The 22937-nt window shown below is 39.9% G+C and overlaps 1 protein-coding gene and 1 non-coding gene across 3 annotated transcripts in view; both read left to right on the top strand.

The window, feature by feature from the left end:
• Window positions 1–22937, top strand: part of KCMF1 (potassium channel modulatory factor 1) — a 75032-nt gene that overhangs the window by 37900 nt on the left and 14195 nt on the right. For both annotated transcript variants that reach the window (XM_073897467.1, XM_073897468.1), the window contains 2 exons: window positions 9533–9700; window positions 14425–14564. In XM_073897467.1, the coding sequence (XP_073753568.1) occupies window positions 9533–9700; window positions 14425–14564 (308 nt within the window). The remainder of the gene's footprint in view (window positions 1–9532; window positions 9701–14424; window positions 14565–22937) is intronic.
• On the top strand, window positions 21580–21652 carry TRNAK-CUU (transfer RNA lysine (anticodon CUU)). Its single transcript has one exon. It is a non-coding gene; the product is annotated as a tRNA-Lys (tRNA).

The following is a 22937-nucleotide window of genomic DNA, read 5'->3' as shown; positions in this document are numbered from 1 at the left end:
AGTATTGCAGGATGTGATTGTGTCATGTGTCATAGGTTGTCAATTCCCATGTCTGAAGATGCATGTGTACCGGATTTCCTGATACGCTTGAAAAGACCAAAAGTGAAAAATAAACTATATATTTGAAAGTCATATTGTTCTGCTGTGATTTGAAGGAGTGAGGCCAGACATGTTTCCAGCTTACTGAAATTTTATTTATCTCTACGCCGTAGCAAATAAAAACTGCTAAAGATACCCACTTCTGAAACAAACAACAACAGATTTATTACTGTCACAAGGCATGCCTCAGTAGACTACCCTGTATAGCAATCACTGGTTTGCCACTCGATAGCTGTGTGCTTTTGGAGCAGGATACTTAGTGCTTGTGTCCTCTGTTTATGTATCTGTAGAAGAACAACAGTTCAGTGACCAAGCCTTTCGGCAGGTGCCTGGGCATCAAGGTCAGTTAAACACTGATTGGTTGTTGAAGGAACATTACTGGGTAGAGGTGAGCTGAGGGAGATTCTCCTGGGTCGTGTCATGCCTGTTTAAGTGTTTTAATTTCTTTAGACTAGCACCTACAGGTTTGAAATTTAGTGTTTTTTACTATTATTCTCTTTTCCTAATCTCTGCAAAATATAAGCACTGGATATTTTCATTAAAATGATCGCCTTGTCTGAGGATACTTGTTTTGGGAGGGCTGGAGCACTCTGCCTTGCCCCATAGACCTGCCTGGGGAGGGTCTGCAAACAGAGTAATTTCTGTGCACTGTGTGTTGTTTAAAGCAACTACCCCGACTTGCACATATATATGTGAATACTGGGTTCTTAGTTTTTATTTTTACACACAAAACCGTGACTGACCGTCAGTCACCTGTTTCCCAGCACCAGTGGCATCATCTGTTACAGCGGCCCGCCACACTCTGCTGGGCTGTTGTGGCTGACTGGCGGCTGGTGCCCAGGGCTACGGGGCGCGCCATTTTTGCCTCACTCGTTTTCTTTTCTCCTGTAGGAAACAAGTACCTGTCGTTCAGTCCCTTTCTCCTCCCCCTCAGTTTTCATCATTCAGTAATCCTTACATCAAGGAGTCTGTATTAATGCCTTCTCCCTTCTCTCTTTTTGAGCTCTTATCTAATTACCCTGAGAAAGCATCCTCTTCCTTCCTTCATTCGACAGATAGTCACTGAAATCCTTCGTTCTGTGTGTGAGTCCGAAAACAGCTCTAATCATGGCCGAACATAATAGACTGAGTAACGTAGAAGCCTCTCTATTTCCAGATAAGAGAGTTTCTGAAAGGCTGTTCGCCAGTTCATGAGTGAGCAAGTCCACTGCTACTAAGATAGGCTCCCTTTTGCAGGCCAGGGATGCATTTCTGTGAAATACGAGGGTAGACCAGGTTCTTTAAAACCAAGCAAACCAATCATTTATTCCAGAATGGACCAACTTCCTCTACATTGGGAACTTTTAGGGATGAATTTAACTTCCCTCCTTGACAAAATGCATAAGGAACTCTTTAATATAATGTTTAACCCCTGCCTCTCTGTCCATTTTTTGGGGCAGATTTGAACTGGCTTTGAATCATCCTTAGCCACAAAAGAAGTTTAATCACACTTCACAACTGCCTCATAACTTTGTTGTGAAGATTAAGAAAGCAATATATGTAAGCTTTCTGGCACACAGTAAATAATGGTAGAAGTTGCGACTCATACCACTAGAGTATTAGCTCTATGTAGCAAACATTTGTGTTCATTGCTATATTTGGCACATAGTAGATAATAAATAATGAAAGGTTAGACGGATGCTCGTTATTGTTACATATGACAGAACTTGTAGAATTCTACCTAAAAACAATAAAAATAAGAAAGCCAAGTCTCCATACAGAAAGGGTTGTTCTAAATTGCCAGGTAAGTGTATCAGTCTCAAGCAGGTCTATTAAGTGTGAAAAGCACAAGTACTGTCAACCTACTTACCGAACTTCTCCATGTTTTCCCCACTCCAGTGTTCCTCTTGGTCACCCAGTTCTGTTCCTTCTGAATCTTGCCCTCCCCCAGCTGTATACCCCTTTCTCATGTCTTCTTTCTCTGCCCCTGGACTCTCTTATAGGTCTTTTTTCAGGGGCGCCTGGGTGGTTCAGTCGTTAAGTGTCTGCCTGAGGTTCAGGTCATGGTCCCGGGGTCCTGGGATCGAGCCCTGCATCCGGCTCCCTGCTCGGCGGGAAGCCTGCTTCTCCCTCTCCCACTCCCCTTCCTTGTGTTCCCTCTCTTGCTGTGTCTCTCTGTGTCAAATAAATAAATAAAATGTTAAAAAAACACAAAACTATAGGTCTTTTTTTGAATGGTATCTTTATATGGGTCTCTCTATCCAATTTTCTCTCCTCTTGACTTTCTCCCATAACCATATGGCAGAGATTTTTAAAAATAAACATGTAGAGTTACAGATATATTTAATTTTTTTGGTTTTGTTCATAATCCTAAAAATAATTAAGTAGGGCTTTTTTTTTTTTTTAACCTCCTAGAGTTACTTTACCTTTGCAAGGCATGATTATATTTCCTCTGTGATGCTTTAATAGAAAGGGGGAAAGCTTTTCACTCCTGTTCTAGGCTCCCAGCTTGTGAAGCGTTTTTTTTTGTTGTTGTTGTTTATTTGTTTTTTAGATTTTATTTATTTCACAGAGAGAGAGAGGGAACAAGTAGGCAGAGAGGCAGGCAGAGGGAGGAGAGGGAGAAGCAGGCTTCCTGCTGAGCAGGGAGCCCGATGCGGGGCTCAATCCCAGGACCCTGGGATCATGACCCAAGCCGAAGGCAGATGCTTAACCGACTGAGCCACCCAGGTGCCCCTGAAGCGTTTTAAAATATATCTTAAATTCCTTCCTCCAGCAGTTTTGCAGGAGATATTTCTCCAGATATTTTGAAATACCTTTCAACCATCTTCTTTATTACTGGCTACTTCTGCTTTTCACTGAGTTACAATAGTTCATTTCTTTAATTGCTTCCATGTTCATCTGAGATCGTCTCAAAGAGTTGCATGATTTTTCAACCACCTAAATGCAAAGAGCCTCTTCTTGGGAATTGTCCTTATCATTTTAAAGTTGTTTTTAATGGCATAGTTCTCTGTACCGTTCTCATTATTAAAACTATTGTCTAGCATATATAATATAATACCTTTTTAAGTCACTTATTAGAAGTGCATGGGATTATTAAAAATGCATGATACTTAGATTTTGTTACAGTAAAAAAAGGGTCTACTCCCCAAATTACATGGCACTAGAAGTCAAAATAAATTGTCATTGACGGGGGCGCCTGGGTGGCTCAGTTGGTGAAGCATCTGCCTTTGGCTTAGGTCATGATCCCAGGGTCCTGGGATCAAGCCCTGCATCAGACTTCCTTTTCAGCGAGGAGCATGCTTCTCTCTCCCTCCGCTGCTCCCCCTGCTTGTGCTCTCTCTCTCTCTGTCAAATAAATAAATAAAATATATTTTTTAAAAATTGTCATTGACAAATGACAATTTCCTTCTGTGTTCTTTGTCAATGTGTTCCTTGTCACACCGCTGCCCTTTACTGACCTTCCCTTCCCATCAGCTCTTCCCTGCCTAAAAATTTATTCAAATGAAAAGGCTGTATCACCCTTTGGGTTTTTCCTTTTTGAAACTGTAAGTAGGGGTGCGTGGCTGACTCAGTTGGTAGAGCATGCAGTGGTTGTAAGTTTGAGCCCCACGTTGGGTATAGAGATTACTTAAAAATAATCTTTAAAAATCAATAAAATCACTGTCAATAAACAACTGTAGAAACCTCTTTGTTTCATTGTAGAAAATTAAGGGTAAAAAAGACTTTAAATATTATTTCAATGGTTTTTTATTTTTATTTTTTTTTAAGATTTTATTTATTTGACAGAGAGAGAGAGAGAAGGAACACAAGCAGGGCGAGTGGGAGTGGGAGAAGCAGGCTTCCTGCCAAGCGGCGAGCCCGATGTGGGACTCGATCCCCATGACCTGAGCCGAAGTCAGACGCTAAACGACTGAGCCACCCAAGCACCCCTATTTCAATGGTTTTTTAAACTTATTTTCTGTTCCCACTAGAGGGCATTCTTTCCTTTGATTTTTAGTTCATAGCTTTTGTGTATTTATTTTACAGAACTGTTAAATAACAAGGTAGATGTTGAGGATATGAATGTGCTCAGATAGCCCTCTTACAGATAGGGGTTGTCAGATACACACATTCTCTTCATTTAAGTTTCACCGGTGCCAGTACCAAAATTGAGGTAAAACTATATTTCCTGGCATTTTTAACTTGTTGCTTGGTCGGATGGGATCACAAATATCCCACCATAACTTTATGATGTAATTTGTGCAGTTGCCATTTTATAAACCAATGCTTATCCAAATTTATTTATGACACACTATGGCTAACACTAGATTATTCAAAGATGAATTGCCTGTTTTATTATTTGGTTAACTCCATTTTTGTAGGATGTATTTGGTAGAGGGTAAATGAATCTAAACATTGTTTTTAATCCAGTAGATCTCAGTGCTGACACCCAGTGGTCCTCCAGCCTTGTCTCACAAGGCAGTATTTTCTTTGACAATATTTGAACTCTTGTTTCTGTTGTGACATCATACTTTTCTATAGGAACTTTAATTCTTAAGATCTAATCATAAGTAGCTCTGTTCTTTCTATCAAGGAATTGCTGATTTTACATATGCCACATATATGTTCTGTTTCAGAGTTTCCTGAGCCTCCTGGTACCAGGTAGGACCACAACTGTTAACCCAAGAGACTGTGCAGAAGCGAGCTTATTTTCCCTAATAGAAACTGTAGATTGCCTGTAGTTGAAACTAAGGGGGCAAATTTTGGTAGTCTGTTATACAGTGAATTCAGACAGATATACTAAGAAGGGACTCTGTTTTAAGTGGGAAATCTGGGCTTCTCTTCAAAACTAAATGAGGCTTGGTAATTCTAAGTGGGAGTGGGGGAAGATGTGGTTGCTGTTGAGAAACAGCCACAAAGCCTAGGCCTGCTGCTGTGCTTTACTTTCAGGTCAGAAGGTGCTATGGAATCTTCTGTAAAATTAGATATGGACTCATTAGGTATTGATTTAAGCTTATGTTGACAGAAGTATTAAATTTGAAGTGTTAAATGGCAGAGTTAATACTTCAATGAGAAGGGCAGGCTGTGTGGAAAAACTATGCGGTGTAAAACATTTTCACCTCCTCGACTTTTTATTCATAGTCCACTATCATAGTCCACTAATCACACACAAACCACCCCCCCCAGCATACTTGCCACCATAGATCATTACAAAGTGACTCTTACGTTTTAAGAAACCCTACTAAGAACTTACCTAACATAATGTTTGGTGGTATGGCTGAAATAAGTATTTGTGTTTGAAATAATAACTTCGAATCAGAAACGTTGTTAAATGTCTTTACTGTTTAAGAAGTTAGAAAACATACGGGGCGCCTGAGTGGCTCAGTCTGGTGAAGCATCTGCCCTTGGCTCAGGTCATGATCTCAGGGTCTTGGGATCAAGCCCCAAGTTGGGCTTCCTGCTCAGCAGGGAGTCTGCTTGTCCTTCTGCCTCTCCTCCCTGCTTGTGCTCTCTCTCTCTCAAATAAAATCTTTTTTTAAAAGTTAGAAAACATACATTTTAGAGATGACTCCATCGTGCTCACTTCAGCAGCACATATACTAAAATTAGAAATGACTCCATCAAAAAACAGTAAATTTAAAAACAACAACAACCCTATTTCTTTTTTTTTAAAGATTTTATTTATTTATTTGAGAGAGAGAGAATGAGAGAGCACGAGAGGGAAGAGGGTCAGAGGGAGAAGCAGACTCCCCGCTGAGCAGGGAGCCCGATGTGGGACTCGATCCCGGGACTCCAGGATCATGACCTGAGCCGAAGGCAGTCGCTTAACCGACTGAGCCACCCAGGCACCCAACAACCCTATTTATTAAGATTTTATTTTTTTTAAGTAATCTCTGTACCCACCATGGGGCTCAGACTCACAACCCTGAGATCAAGGGTCGCACGCTCTACTGACTGAGCCAGCCAGGCGCCCCAGCAACCCTAGTTCTTAAAGGTCTGACAGTTAACTGAACTCCAGCGGGGTTGTAGGTGAAGCCTCCCACCACCCCACACCATGACCCTGTAAGAGAACTACAGGCATTTCAATTTAGGTAACTTAGAATTATTCTGTCAGAAGAGTAAAACAGGCAAGGGACAAGCATCATCAGACCTTCCTACTCAAAGTGATGGTTGCAGAGTTCGGCAGTGTGGTCACCATCCACAGTTGCCGTAAGTTTTGTTCATTATACCGGTCTGCAGGCGCCCCCACTATGGAAAGAAAAGTCAGGCCTGCAGAGTAACCTCAGATGGGACACACCAAAAAGTTAGTGTTCAAAGCTGGGTTTACCTTTCTGGCACCTTTTTAGCACAGTTCATGCTACATTTGTTTGGCAAAGTTCTTGTATCCAGTTACATTAAATTTCCATTTGTGAATCTGAGTAGTCATTTACCCCTTTTCAGTATTTTTAATGTTATGTTAAAAGCATTGTCCTGCCTGGCAGCTGTTTTGAATGAGCAAATTTTGAAGTATTCCATCTTTTTGCTCAAATACCATCTTTTCTGTGAAGCTCTGCTGCTCCTATAATTTCTCCTTTTCTGCTTTATTTTTCTCCATGGCACTTTCTTCTAACTTGCTTTACAACTTCGTTTGTTTTTATACCTGTCTTAACCCACTCAAATGTTAGCTTCACAGGGGCAGAGCTTTGTCTGTGTCGTTGATTGCTCTATGTGCACCACCTAGAACATAGTAGGCCCTCAGTATTTATTGAATTTGCTGAAAAACTGTTGGCTTGATGCCATCATTCGGCTTTCAGTGTAATTTGGTGAGACCTCAGTACAACTTGGGAAATCTTAACAATCTGAAAGGGTATTTTGAGGACTGATTTAAAAGGTTGTATATACTAGTACTGATATTGAATTGTATACCAGAAGATGTGATAACATCTGAATGAAATAATGTAAGACCTTCAGGGGCACCTAACTGGCTCAGAGGAGTGTAGAGTGTACCACTCTTGATCTCAGGGTCGTGAGTTCGAGCCCCACATTGGGTGCAGAAATTACTTCAAGGAAAACAAGAGTGGTACTATAGACGACCCCCTCTGCCAGATCTAAAAGAGGGTCAACCCCAACCTTTCAAGATCACTGAGGGCTCCATATCCCCCAGAGGGAAGCACTGACCAAAATTTTATCATTCCCTGTTTTCCCTTTATAGATTCACTGCATGTTTGATTTCCTAAACTAGATCGTGTTTTGTTTTGTTTTTTAAAGATTTTATTTATTAATTTGACACAGAGAGAGAGATAGCAAGAGCAGGAACACAAGCAGGGAGAGTGGGAGAGGGAGAAGCAGGCTTCCCGCAGAGCAGGGAGCCCGATGAGGGACTCGATCCCAGGACCCTGGGATCATGACCTGAGCCGAAGGCAGACGCTTAACGACTGAGCCACCCAGGCGCCCCTAGATAGTGTTTTTGAACTTTAAACTGTATATATCCTTTGAGGCTTGCTTTCAGTCATGTGAGATTCGTGAAGTCCTCACCTGTGGCTATGATGCATTTTCTAATTCATTCTATAATGGACTGTTATTGGGCCTTCAGGTTGTTAACACCCTGCCTCCCCCACCTCCATTGGAAAAACTGCTGTGAACATTCTGCATTCTTCTGATACACACAGACAAACGAGTCCCCAGGGAATCTACTTAAGAGAGAAGTCGCAGAGTCCTAGGAATTGCACAGATTTAACTTGAGTAGAATGTGAACAAAATTTTACAAGTTGTCGTACTGATCTGTGCTCCCATTAGCAGAGTAGAAGTGTTTCTGTTGTATCCTCACTAGCTCTGGAAATCATCAGATTTCTAGGGTTTTGCCAGACTGGTAGATGTAAAATGATGGCTTGTGACAGTTTTATTTGTACTTCTTTGATGACTGATGAGATTGAGCATATTTTCATATATTTCCTGGTCATTTGTGTTGGTTGTTCTTCCTAGTGCCCACTCAAGTCTTTGCCCATTTGCCCATTTTTCTATTAGATGTTGGTCATTTTCTTACCGATATGTCAGAGTTCTTAATGTGTTCTGAACCCCAAACTGTTGTCTGTCGTGTATGTTGCTCATGTCACCAGTTTCGGGGCCTTCTTGTCTTTCCATCACTATAGGGCGTTAAAAGGTAAAGAAAAAAATCTTAATTTTAATGTAGTTAAACACATGGTTTGGACCGTGTGTGTGTTTTAAGAGATTGTTTCCTACTCTGAGCTCATAAAAATATTCCCCTATATTGTCTTCCAGGGATTTTTTTCTCCCCCACTTTCCTTTGGCATTTGTCTTTAAACCATCTGGAATTGATTTTTGTGTGGGGGATCTGTGGCAGAGATCCGATTTTATTTTCCCCACATATGGATAATCACCTGTCCTGGCACCATTTATTGTCTCCCTTTCCCCACTGATCTCTAGGGACTTTGTTGTCATAAAATAGATTTCAACATGTGTGTATCTGTTTTGGGTTTTCTATTCTGTTTCATTGGTCAGTTGATCCGTCTCCATGCCAGTAGTATCCTGTCTGAATTACTGTAGTTTTACTATTTTTTAAAATTTTTTAGGACTTTATTTGTGAGAGAGAGAGAGCACTGGAAAGCAAGCATGCACGGAGGAGGGGCAGAGGGGGCGGGAGAGGGACCAGCAGATTTCCCGAAGAGGAGGGAGCCCATGTGGGGCTTGATCCCAGGACCTGAGATCATGACCTGAGCCAAAACCAGGAGTTAACCAACTGAGCCCCTAACTATAGCTTTATAATAGTGCTTGATATGTTAAGTAAATCCCTCCATCTTATTTTTCTTCAGGAATATCTTGGTTATTCTTGGCCCTTTGCAACTTGCATAAAAATTTGAGTCAGCTTGTCATGTTCCACAAAAACTTCTTTTGTGATTTTGATTAGAATTGCATTGATTCCACCAATCGATTTGGGGGAGAATTGACATTTCATTTCATGAAGCTTCTCATTTGTAAACATTTTTATTTTTTAAAGTCCTTTAAATGTCTTTGAGCGTGCGTGTGTGTGTGTGTGTGTGTGTGTGTGTATTTATTTATTTAAAGTTTTTTTTTTTTTAAGTAATGTCCACACCCATCATGGAGCTCAAGCCTACAGCCCTAAGATCAAGAGTTGCATGCTCCACCCACTGAGCCAGCCAGGCATCCCTGAATATATGTTTACTTATTTGCTTCATAAAGGGCTGCCTATCTTTGGCTAGATTTACTCATAGGCATTTTTTTAATGCTGTTGCAAATGGCATAACTTTTTAAAGTTACTTTCATGAGGAATGTAAGTCAGAGTAACAGATCCACCATATTGTTGGAAATTCTTGTGGCATTTTACTATGTTGTTTCTAGTCATTTGGGGAAGGAAATGTGGGGTTAAATGTGTACCTTAAAACATTTATAAAAATGAGGTGGAGTATGGCCTGTTACATAGCTGCTAATTAATGATATTTCTTTTTTTTAATAGGTGTCAGCTGTGATGCATGTTTAAAAGGAAATTTTCGAGGTCGCAGATACAAGTGTTTAATTTGCTACGATTACGATCTTTGTGCATCTTGTTATGAAAGTGGTGCAACAACAACAAGGCATACAACTGACCACCCAATGCAGTGCATATTAACAAGAGTAGATTTTGGTATGTATTTAGTTCACATTTTAATGGGTTGTCATTTAGAAGTTTGTGTGTGTGTGCGTGAAAAAGTAAAGGCAAAATGTTCTAAGACTCTTGCCAATAGGATACATTAAAAGTAACATGAATCTTTTATATTCTAAATAATTCTCTTAATCATAGCTTAATTGTTCATGAAAGCCATTCAGAGATCTAGAAAACTGACAAGGTCTGAGATGGAAGAGTGCCTCAGTAAAGGAGTAAAGTCAATGGACTGTTCTTGCCAACAGCACACAAATATTCTTGCTCTGGTTATCAGAAAGCAGATTGTTTCTACAGTTGATTAGAAGACCTTGTTAAACCATAAGAAAAGCTATAAATGTTTCATGCTGTAATTTCTTACCTAGTCAGCACTTGTTATCTTTCTGTTTACAGCCATCATAGTTGCTATGAGGTAGTATCTCATGGGGTTTTGATTCGCATTTCTCTGATGGCTAATGATAGTGACCATCTTTTCTTATGCTTAATGGCCATTTGTAGATCTGCATTGGAGAAATGGCTATTCAGATCCTTTTTTAATTGGGCAGTATGTCTTTTTAGTACTGAGTTTTAATAGTTCCTTGTATACTATTTATACAAGTTCCTTATCAGGTGGATGATTTGCAGAAATTTTCTTGTGTTCTATGGGTTGTCTTTTCACTTTTTTTTTTTTTAAACTGGGCTCCATGCTCACTGTGGAGCCTGATGTGGGGCTTGAACCCGGGGCCCTGAGATCGAGAGTTGGATACTTAACTGACTGAGCCACCCAGGCACCCTGTGTCTTCTTTTGATGTGTGTTTCAAAGCACAGAAGTTTTAATTTCGATGATGTCCAGTTTATCTGTTTTTTCATTTGTTATGCTTTTGGTGTCATATCTAAGAAACCATTGGCCAGTCTAAGATCATGAAGATTTAAAACTATGTTTTCTTCTGGGTGCCTGGGTGGCTCAGTTGGTTAAGCGACTGCCTTCGGCTCAGGTCATGATCCTGGAGTCCCGGGATCAAGTCCCACATCGGGCTCCCTGCTCGGCGGGGAGTCTGCTTCTCCCTCTGACCTTCTTCCCTCTCGTGCTCTCTATCTCTCATCTCTCTTTCTCTGAAATAAATAAATAAAATCTAAAAAAAAAAAAAAAAAAAACTATGTTTTCTTCTAAGAGTTTTATTATTGCATTAATTTTTGTATATGGAATGGTGAGGTAGACCATTCTTTTGCATATGGATATCCAGTCAGCTCAGTATCATTTGTTGAAAGAGACTATTCTTTATCCAATGAATTGCCTTGGCATTCTTGTTAAAAACTGGTTGACGTAAAGTGAAAGGTTAGGGAGATGGGGCGATGTTGGTCAAAGGTTGGTCAAAGTTTCATTATGCAAGATGAATAAGCTCTAGAGAGCTGATATATATAGTATGGTGACCATAGTTAACAATATTGTATAATTGAAATTTTTGGAGAGGATAGATCTTAAATCTTTCAACACACATACACAGAGGTAACTATGTAGACATGGTTGATATGTTAGCTTGATTGTGGTGATCTTTCACAGTGTATACATGTATTTGTATACCATAAATATACACAATTTTTATATGTCTAAGATATCTCAATAAACCTAATAAAAAAGAAAAGTTGGTTAACCATAAATGTGTCTTTTCCTAGACTCTCAGTCTATTTCATTGATTTATATATCTCTCTTTATGCCAGTACCACCCTGTCTTAATTACTATAAACTTATAGTAAGCTTTGAAATTGACAAGCATGAGTCTTCCAGCTTTGGTTTTGTTTTGTTTTTCAAGATTGTTTTGGGCATTCTAGATCCCTTGAGTTTCTGTGAAAGAATTTTAGGATCAGCTCATCATATTTCTGCAAAGAAGCCAACTGGGATTTTGATGGGGATTGTTTTGAATTGTAGATCACTTTGGAGAGCAGTGGTATTGAGTTTGCCAGTCCATAAACATGAACTGTTCTTCCATTTATTTAGGTTATCTTTGATATTTTTCAATAAAGTTTTGTAGTTACCAGAGGATAAGTTTTACACTTCTTTCATTAAATATGTTCCTAAGTATTTTATTCTTTATGTTATTGTAAATGGATTTTTACAATTTTACTTTTGGATTGTTCACTGCAAGTGTATGGAAGAACAATTGGTTTTTGTATATAGATCTTGAATCCGGTAATGTTTTTGTTGTTTATTCTATAAAGGTTTTTTAGTGGATTTTTTTTAGGATTTTCTCTTTTTTTAAAGATTTATATATTTATTTTTTTAAAGATTTATATATTTATTTTAAGAGAGAAAGTAGGGGGGAGGGGCAGAGGGAGAGAACCTTTGAGCACAGAGCCTGAAGCGGGGCTCAATCCCACAACCCATGAGATCATGACCTGAGCCAAAACTGAGAGTCAGATGCTTAACTGTGCCCCCCAGGCACTGCTAGGATTTTCTATATGCAAGGTCATGTCATCTGCTAATAGAGATGGTTTTACTTCTTCCTTTCCATCTAGCTGCTTTTCATTTCATTTTCTTGTCTAATTACTAGACCCTCCAGTAAAATAATAGAAATGGCGAGAGTTGGGGTGCATGGGTGGCTTAGTCGGTTGAGGTCCCGACTCTTGGTTTTGGCTCAGGTCATGGTCTTGGGATTCTGGGATCCAGTCCCACGTCGGGCTCACAAGGAGTCTACTTGAGATTCTCTCTCCCTTGGTCCCTCTTCCTGAGACCACTCTCTCAAATAAATAATCTTTAAAATAATAATCTTTAAAATAATAATCTTTAGGAGTGCCTGGGTGGCTCAGTCATTAAGCGTCTGCCTTCGGCTCAGGTCATGATCCCAGGGTCCTGGGGTCGAGCCTCGCATTGGGCTCCCTGCTCCGCGGGAAGCCTGCTTCTCCCTCTCCCACTCCCCCCTGCTTGTGTTCCCTCTCTTGCTGTATCTCTGTCAAATAAATAAATAAAATCTTTTTAAAAAATAAAATAATAGGGCACCTGGGTGGCTCAGTTGGTTAAGCGACTGCCTTCGGCTCAGGTCATGATCCTGGAGTCCCGGGATCGAGTCCCACATCGGGCTCCCTGCTCGGCGGGGAGTCTGCTTCTCCCTCTGACCCTCCCCCCTCTCATGCTCTCTGTCTCTCATTCTCTCTCTCAAATAAATAAATAAAATCTTTAAAAAATAAAATAAAATAATAATAATTTAAAAAGTGACATCTTTTAAAAGAGTGGACATTTTTGTCTTGTCCCTGGTCTTGGGGGGAAGACATCCAGTCTTTCACCAGTAAGTATGATGTTAGCTATGGGTTTTTTGTACATGTCCTTTATCAGGAGAACAAGTTTTATTCATTTTTATATATTTATCCCCACCTACCCCAAATCCACCTGGCAACTCTTAGGCATATAATAAATGGGTAAATATTTTTAAGATAGTCTAAATCTTCCCCAAAATGAATGTGAACAAATCTCTCATGTAGTGAATACTGTTTCATTTTCTCTTCTCACAAAAATGATCATATCTTATTAAGGATTTGTGTCATGTTGAATATAGTTCTTTATAATGAAGGGACATAACATACTAAATATACTTGCAATTGTATTTCCTTTTGTGCTACTAATGGAGAAAAATAGAACTTGAGATGTACTAATGAGGCAAACAAATTATTCGCATAGAATATCACTGATTGATCTGTTCTTCAGTAACCAGTTTGGACAGAGTATGTTGTGGTAGTACTCCATTCAAGTTAGCATTTTACAAGAGCTGAATGCTTAGGGTCCTTCCTGCTGTAAGAACGGCGTGTGCTCTAGACAGAAAGCTTCATCTGGGAGTTGGTATATTGATCACAGTTGCCTACTCTGAGCACTTGTGTTCTTGTATTAGGATACACCCTGCTGATTATTTTTAATTTTTTTTACGATTTTATTTTTAAGTGATCCCTATACCCAACGTGGGGGCTTGAACTCACAACCCTGAAATCAAGAGTCACACACCACCAATTGAGCCACGAGGTGCCCCCTCACCCTGCTAATTCTTTGTTTTGAGATTGATGTTGCTACACACCCAGAGATAAAGAAAAAATAAATTACAATAAAATTAGAACTAGATGTGAAATGAGAGGTGTTTCAAAATTAAAGGGGTGGGGTGCCTGGCTGGCTCAGTCAGAGGGGCATGTAACTCTTGACCTCGGGGTCATGAGTTTGAGCCCCACCATGGGTGTAGAGATTACTTAAAATCTTCCAAAAAAAATTTTTTTTTCAAAATTAAATGGCAGAGGGGAGGGGGGTGGGGGGATGGGTTAGCCTGGTGATGGGTATTAAAGAGGGCAAATTCTGCGTGGAGCACTGGGTGTTATGCACAAACAATGAATCATGGAACACTACATCAAAAACTAATTATGTAATGTATGGTGATTAACATAACAATAAAAAATTATAAAAACAAAATTAAATGGAGTTATAAGAAGTTATTTGCTTTGTTTTTCTCTTAAGGCAATAATAGCTATATGGGTAGAAAAGAAATTTTGGAGGAGTGTCACAGAGTCCCAGATAGAATAAGGATGTTGCATACATAAGCAGAGAGGTACCTAAGCACTCCTTGACAGAGTGAGGTTGTTGGAGATTTCATGCACACTTTTGTATTACATTATTGTACCCTCTGTTTACATTTTTATTTAGTAAAAAAACAAAAAAACCCAGTAATTATTTCTCACTACAGCTACACTTTATTTTTCAGATTTGTACTATGGTGGGGAAGCTTTCTCTGTAGAACAGCCACAGTCTTTTACTTGTCCCTATTGTGGAAAAATGGGCTATACGGAGACATCTCTTCAAGAACATGTTACTTCTGAACATGCAGAAACATCAACAGAAGTGGTGAGTGAAGCAGCCTTGTGTCTAAAAGGATGTGTTAAAGTACATCATTTCTACAAAAATAAAGTAGGTCACTGTCCTCTATCTCCTGCTAAGTGGACTGATACTGTTGGCATAATAATTATTAAAATTATCTTTTAACAGCAAGTTTTCCACATCCTAGGAGGCTGTACATGTGCAAGATAACACGCTTCATTTGTTCACACTAGCCTTTCTTACCCTGTTTCTGAAAGCACAGTGGAATCTTGACCAAATTCAGGAGCCCTTAGCAAATGCCCTGTGAACAGGGTAAAAGCACCCCAGCCTGCAACACAGCTCTTTCTAGAGTGTTCTTGCTACCTGCTTCATTTCTCTTCGACAAGGAAACCTTCGTAAGGAAATTTTTAAATTTTAAGTCATTAAGTATAGTAATCCATTGTCACATCTCATTGTAAGAGATCACTTACTTGGTTTTCATCAGGTCAAAGCTGTAAGGTCCCTAGAAATTCCTCTTACTCTAATCTTTCTCAATGGCTAAAAGCCAAGGACCTAGAATAATGCACAAAGAAAATCTTGCCTTGAAAGCTTTTCGGATATTTTACTTGACATCTGAGTCAGTATATATTCAACTTTTAAGAAATGATAAAGTGCACCCAAAAGAGTCCCCTGTCCCCCCTTTACCATTGGTAATAATAGATAAAGTGAGAGATGGGAGATAGAACTCTAGGTCTGGAATTTGGAGAATTTTGGCACAAGCAATTGCACATTGCACCAACTAATCAGCCCCTAAGTGTGCTCAAAACAAATTAGCTGAAACTCAAGAGAAATAGTGTGTCTGGGGATACATGGCTACTAAGGGGCAGAGCCAGGTGTTTGAACTCAGCCAGAGTCCCTCTGGGTTGTAGAGTCCCTACTTAACCACTGTTCTAGTTTATCTCTGCTACAGCTCTGCTGTTACAGCTGTGCGTAGTTCAGGTTCACTTCTATGCCCATTTACACTGCTTAGTTGAATGCTTAAAGTTGCTTAAGAGATTTATAGTTCAAACATTTGGTAAATTTACATTATGTTTGTACTCCAGCCAGATTTTACTATCTAACAGCTCAGAACTGCTTTCGTCTTGCACCATCTTGCAGCCTCAGAATACTGTTGTCACATTTTACTACTGTTCTTAATCTGTTCTTCTTACTCTGTAAAGGTGATTTTGCTTCCTTCAGGTACAGTCCCAGGTACCAGTCTGAGGAGTGTGGACTTGATTGTATCTCTGTCCTGGTTATTGTGGGAAATTTGGAATAATTTCTTTTTGACTTAATTTCTGTTCAGTTTGGGTACTTTAGTTACCTAGAGAAGGGTTTCTCGACTGAACCTACCACATTCCTAGGTGGTAGGTCCTAGTATAGTACTTTCATCACCCCACCCGGACAGGACAGCTACTCAGTTTTTCACATCTGAAATGGGCGAATCTAGCAGAAAGTTAAGTCCTTTCCATGAATGAAAAGCTAATTCTTTCAAATAAGAATCAGTAGCTCTGCCTCAGCAGCTTTGCCTTTATTTTTTTCCTGAGAGTAAATACTCAAAATTTGTTGACACTCCTCTATACCTGATCCACAGTTTGAAAATTAAATACTTGCCATCCACGAATGGTTCCATGGTGTGTCTCTCAGAAGTCCTGCTCAGTATGTGCCTTTATGAAGCTCCCAGGCTTTCAGTACATGGCTCAAGACAGTGGCCTTGCTGCTATTCGACTGGTAATAGTGGAGTGTTTTAGGGATTGCTGCCTCCCTATCGGCCCTTAGTCTGTATGAATACTGCATCTGCCTGTGTTTCCACCCAAGCATTTCAAGTGAAAAATGGCAAGCAAACAAGACTCTTCGATGTGAAGGACAGGGCTTTTTCTTCTTCAAATTATGTGAGTCATGTCCTTCGCAATCCCGGGCTGGCACTATGTATGGCATCCTGACTAGTGTCTGTGCTGGAGGACTGGTGCCTATGCCACCCCAGTTATTCAGTATTTTGAGTGCCTCACTATACGTGTGGAGCATGTTATCAGCTCTAATAACATTACGGTTGTATATAAATATTCCGGTGATGTTACTAGTTGACCCCTCTCACCCCACCCCCTGCCGCAGTGTTTGGCCAAAATCATGGTTAGTCAAACATGGAAAAGATCTGGAGTTCAGGAGTGAGTCATGTCATTTTGGTGGGGGACTGTGTTCACATACCAACTGATTGTCCCTCCTTTTCTCTTCCTGTTTGCATTTTTCTTTCTGAATGCTCAGTGTGCTCTCTTGCTTTTGCCCTTGTGTTTCCTGCATGTGTCCCCTAGGCCAGCAGTTTGTATCTTCCTAGAGGCCTTAGGATCTCACTCCTGTAACCAGCATCCATTTGGAACATTTAGGGGCAAGAGGCTATGTCACGTCACTGTAGATGTCCTTGTCACCACTAGGAAGCATTTACTGATACCTGACACAGCTGGCAAGGAAGTCTACTGAAGGGCGCCTGGGTGGCTCAGTTGGTTAAGCGACTGCCTTCGGCTCAGGTCATGATCCTGGAGTCCCGGGATCGAGTCCCACATCGGGCTCCCTGCTCGGCGGGGAGTCTGCTTCTCCCTCTGACCCTCCCCCCTCTCATGTGCTCTCTATCTCTCTCATTCTCTCTCTCAAATAAATAAATAAAATCTTTAAAAAAAAGAAAAAGTCTACTGAAGGTTAATTTTCAAAACAACTTTGTAGACAGCTTTGTAACCTTGTCTATATTTTTCTGTTTCCTTTTTCAACTAGGAACTCTAAGGCCCTAAGATTTGCCTCCCTTCTTAAGATTAATTTGCAATTACTCAAGAGACTTTTGATTATGCGGGTATGGAGGGGACCCTTCAAAGCCAGATACTGTGAAAAACAACATCTGATACCGAATGCATAGTGAAGGTGATGACTAGTTAAAAATGTAAGAAGCAGATTGGGTATAATCTCAGGAGTCTTTATGTGAACACCAATATGATAATGTGATTTTGAAATTAAGCATGAGTTCTTAAAATTCCTGAGAGTTGGTAGATTGGGACAACTAACTGGATTTTGGTTGTGGGAAGAACTAAGAGAGGAAGGAGCACAGTATGTAATTTTAAAATCCATCAGTCTGGTAATAGAAGTGAGCAAATGGGATTACAAATACGGATTATTGAGGAAGTGTTAGGATGGTGGAAGAAACATGGGAGGTAGAAAAACTTTTCTTTGGACATCAAAGGGCATTGAGAAGTGACTCCTGAAATTTTTCTTAAATCTTCCATTGGAGCTTGCACTGCAGCTAACTAGAAAGCCTTCAGGGATTTTGTTGTTGTTTTTAGATGAACCATGCTACTACGTTTTATTAATAATATGTAGTTAATCTTCTTTCACTGCTTTGTTTAGTAAATCTCTTGTAATTTATCTGTAGAATATTATGCTTAAAAGATTAACAGCACTTTTTGGTTTATCAACATTTTCTTCCCACTTCCAGAAATTACAAACAGAATTATTCTGTTCATAATTAACGGCAGGGGTCTAATAGGTCATTGCTGGGAAATTTTTGCTTTCTATTTTTCATTTGATGTATTTACTCATTTTCATTACTCTCCAGAACGGGGGTTAGGGTAGTGGCCAGCATTTAAGTGCTCTTCATTTATGTTAATGATACATTTCCCTCCCTTTTTAATGAAGACCTAGATGGGTTTATAACAGAATGAATTATATTTGAAGTAGCGTGGTTGTACTGTGTTCTGTGTATAAGAAATAAAAAATCAAGGAGAAAGAATGATTTTTGGAAATTTCCCACAGACTGACTTTCAATAATTTTATTTGAAATAACTTTTGGGGCGCCTGGCTGGCTCAATTGGAAGAACATGCGACTCTTGATCTCAGGGTGGTGAGTTTGAGCCCCACGTTGGGTTGTAGAGATTACATACATACGTACATACATAAACTTTAAAAATAATAATTCTTATGGAGAAAAATGATAACATAAAAGGACCTTTAAGTTTTTTTAATGATTCAGAAGAATTGGTTTTAGCTGATAATTTACTTAATATTTAAACAGTTTGTCATAGAGCACAAAATAGAAATTATCATCATTGTTGTGGCAATTTGTGTATAACCAAATAGATGCATTTGATCTCTAAACAAGCAGGAAAGTATTAGATCAAATCTGCAAACCAGATTAACATTGATAGATACTATTTATGCATGGAGGCTATGAAAAGTGACATGTTTTAAGTTGTCTGTAGGCCTGATCATCAATATATCTGTATTTTTTCTTTTAAGATTTTATTAGAGAGAGAGAGACAGTGAGAGGGGGAACACAAGTAGGGGGAGTAGGGAGAGGGAGAAGCAGGCTTTCCGCTGAGCGGCGAGCCCGATGCAGGGCTTGATCCCAGGACTCTGGGATCATGACCTGAGCCAAAGGCAGACGCCTAACAACTGTGCCATCCAGGCTCCCCAGTATATCTGTATTTCATTGAGAGACCATTTTAGTTTATTCTTTAAACATTTTACTTATTTATTTGCGAGAAGAGAGTGAGCAAGAGAGAGAACACAAGTTGGGGGGTGGAGTGCAGAGGGAGAGGGAGAAGCAGACTCCCTGCTGAGCAAGGAGCCCAAAGCAGGTCTCAATCCCAGGACCCTGGGATCATGACCTGAGCCAAAAGTAGATGCTTAACTGGCTGAGCCACCCAGGCGCCCCAAGAGACCATTTTAATATGTAGGTATATAGAACTAACTTCCCAACACATTTATTTCCTTATTAGGAGCAATAATGGTGGAGTGAACCACAATTTTTACAAATCTTCTAATTTAATTTTATAAACTTTCTTAAATACTATAATTCCCTGTTTACCCTTTTAATCAGATAATCGGGAAAAGCATTTAAAGGCCAAATATACATTAAAAGAAAAAAATAGGCTTTGACTTTTACTGCTTGCATTCTTCTTTATCAAAAAATGCAGTTGGATGCTGTCTGCTTTTCTGTGAACTAACAAGGGTATTTTATTTAATAATAGTGAAGAAATACATAGGATTTGAGAAATACAGTTGCTCCCAGGCAACCAAATTGTCACTGCTCAGCTGCATTTAGCTAGAGAGATTGTAGAAAGTTAGGATTTGGTACTTTTATCATTTGTGCTTTTTGTTAGTTTTGACCCAAAACACTTTCTATTTTATAAATCACCTTTTTCTATCTTTAGTGTTTGGCTGTCTGCATATTTTAAAATAATAGTTATTTTGAACACATTTACTTGTTTACAGTCAGATCATAGTACTTTCCATTTTAAGGGTGATGTAGCCATTAGTATCCTGGCAGAGTTTTGGGTTGTGAGCAGGTAAGGAAATGATAGACACTTTGGGGGTTCCAGGTTTGTTCTGGGATCATCCAGTATGCATGTGTTATGATATTTTTAAAAGATGTTTGTATGAGAAATCAGTTTCTCAAGATGATATGAAAACCAAGAAGGGAATTACTGAAATTATTGAGAAAGTGAGATAATAGCTTTTCTAGGAAGGTGTTCATCCCTGGTATTTGAGAGTATGTTGTTATCCCTGGGTAGGCTTTTCATTACTTCTACTTTCTTCCTTGTTGAAGTTGAATTAAAATCCTGTAGGGGAAGGGAGAAAGGCAGTTTTCTGAATGGAAACAATGCCCAATGTGCAGGGGGGCACTGGCTAAGACAGCAGCTGTCAGACACATTCATTTTGAATTCTTTTTTTCTTTAGCCACTGGAGTGGTTTCTTCTTTGTCCTCTAAAATACTGGTTTGTCTGGTTCAGTGTCCAGACAGCTAATTTCAGGTCAAAGAAATGTTTTGCAGGGTTTGTAGGAAGATTTGTAGGGAAGATGGTATAAAGATAGGAGCTCTCCGGCAACTGTTGGCAAATTATAAGGTGGCTCAGAAGTTCTTTAAGCGGTTTCAGCCTTGCCTCTTCTCCCGCCATCCTTTCTTTTCCTGACCTGCCCCTCAGATTTAAACAAACAAAACAACAAGCAAACAAACAATAAAACAACAAAAACTGATTAAGAAAATTATTTGAGGGGCGCCTGGGTGGCTCAGTCGGTTAAGCGTCTGCCTTCGGCTCAGGTCATGATCCCAGGGTGCTGGGATCGAGCCCCACATCGGGCTCCCTGCTCCGCAGGAAGCCTGCTTCTCCCTCTGACCCTCTTCCCTCTTGTGCTCTCTGTCTCTCATTCTCTCTCTCTCAAAGAAATAAAATCTTTAAAAAAAAATTATTTGAAGACACCAGTCTTGGTATTTGTAGCTGAGGTCACTTTTTTTAAGAAGCTCTAGCAAACTTGGCCTCACTTGACAAACTGGTTATGCCCTTGAGAAGAGGAACATACAAAGCTTCTGTCCTCGTCAGACTGTAACTTCAACTCACTGTAAACAACATAAACTTAAGTAAAGTTTATTTCAGATTCTTCTCAAAAATGGTTGCTTGCTTTAGAGCACTGCCTCCCTGGCCCTGGCCCCCTGCAGCTTTCAGGTTCTTATTGACACCACTAAGCTAGTGAGCTTCCCGTTTCCTTTTCTTTCTCAAAGTCTACAAGTAAAATATATAGCTTACCCCAGGTTAGATGGAGAAAGTGGTGCTTATAGTGGGATTTTTCTTCTAGGTAAGTACGGGTGCTTATATCTAGAGTGAATTGTGGGCAGGATAAAGAAAAAGGACAGCTCTGGGGCGCCTGGGTGGCTCAGTCGGTTAAGCGTCTGCCTTGGGCTCGGGTCATGATCCCGGGGGCCTGGGATCGAGCCCCGCCTCAGGCTCTGGCGTTCAGCGAGGAGCCTGCTTCTCCCTCTCCATGCATCCCCCCCACTTGTGCTCTGTCTCTCTATCTCTCCCTCGCTCTCTCAAATTAATGAAATCTTTAAAAAAAATAGAATGTGATTTAAAAAGGAAAGAAAAAGGACAGCTCTGAGTTCTTTTTAATTGTTGTGAAATTATGTTTTTTTGTTTTATGAATTCCCAAGACATCAGCATACACATATGATTTAAATTTCTGTCTAAAAAAACATATTTAAGGGGGCACCCGGCTGGCTCAGTTGGTAGAGCGTGTGACTCTTGATCTCAGGGTTGTGGGTTCGAGCCCCACATTGGGTGTAGAGATTACTTAAAAATCTTTAAAATATGAATAAATAAATTTTTTTTTTTTAAGATTTTATTTATTTATTTGAGAGAGAAAGAGAGATAGCACGAGAGGGAGGAGGGTCAGAGGGAGAGGCAGACACCCTGCTGAGCAGGGAGCCCGATGCGGGGCTCGATCCCGGGACTCCAGGATCATGACCTGAGCTGAAGGCAGTCGCTTAACCAACTGAGCCACCCAGGCGCCCAATAAATAAATTTTTTTAAACCCAAACTTACTTATCTTTAAAGATTTCATTTATTTATTTGAGATAGAGTGAGAGTGAGAGAGAGAATAGGGAGGAGCAGGCTCTCCACTGAGCAGGGAGCCTGATAGCCTGAGGCTGGGCTCAATCCCAGGACCCTGGGATCATGACCTGAGCTGAAGGCAGACATTTAACCAACTGAGCCACCCAGGCGCCCCCCAAACTTAGTTATTTGGGACTTTTAAATCATGTATAAAAATGTAAGGAAAATTAAGACTTATATATGTAACAAAAACTCCCTAAAATTCTAAACACTGTTCTTTAGAAGCATGTGACAGCTCCAACCTAAGCTTTAAAACGGGGAGAATGGAACTGAGAAGAAAAATAATTTCAGTTTGAAGTAACTCATACTTAATTATGTTAGTTTCAATGTTCCACTGCAACAACAGAAAATTAGATTGTAATCCAGTTGAACAGTGTGCTCGTTCAAATCTGGAAAGTACCTTTATCTGTATTGGCAAAGTGGATGACTAGAGGTGCAAGTGGCTACAACTTAGACAGTTCTAGAAGGCCCAAAAGGAGTTTATTGACCATGTAGCATAGATTTTCCAGTAGTGCTTTGTGTATGTTCTCAAAGCAAAACTCCAGCATTAAGTCTTATATTTATCATATTTGCAGATTTTATAAGATGTACTTCTTTTAATTGGGCAGGAGATCAAAAACCTGAAGTTACCAATTAGCCTCAGCAGTAGTTAGCTCAGTAGAATGTAGGAAGTAGAAGGGATGGTAAGGCATTGAATGTTGTGGGAAATAGTGGGAAATGAAATGGAATCAGCTGAGTAAGGCCAGATAATAGAGAACCGTTAAAACCAGAACATTTGTCCACTTGGTTTGGTGGACAAGAAAGAGAAGGTTTCGGCGTTTGTACAGAGGAATAACATTACTCTCTCCATCATCATGTCACATAGGCTGCTGTTTGGGAATGGAAGGATGGTAGAATATGAGTGATTCTGTAGTTCTTTTGAGACAGGATGAACCTATTCAGAATGATTGTGTGG

The sequence above is a fragment of the Callorhinus ursinus genome, unplaced genomic scaffold, assembly GCF_003265705.2.
Source record: "Callorhinus ursinus isolate GAN/ISIS: 27379988/994484 unplaced genomic scaffold, GSC_fseal_2.0 scaffold10, whole genome shotgun sequence".
In the NCBI taxonomy this organism is placed as follows: domain Eukaryota; kingdom Metazoa; phylum Chordata; class Mammalia; order Carnivora; family Otariidae; genus Callorhinus; species Callorhinus ursinus.
This window is presented reverse-complemented; position numbering and strand designations above follow the sequence as displayed.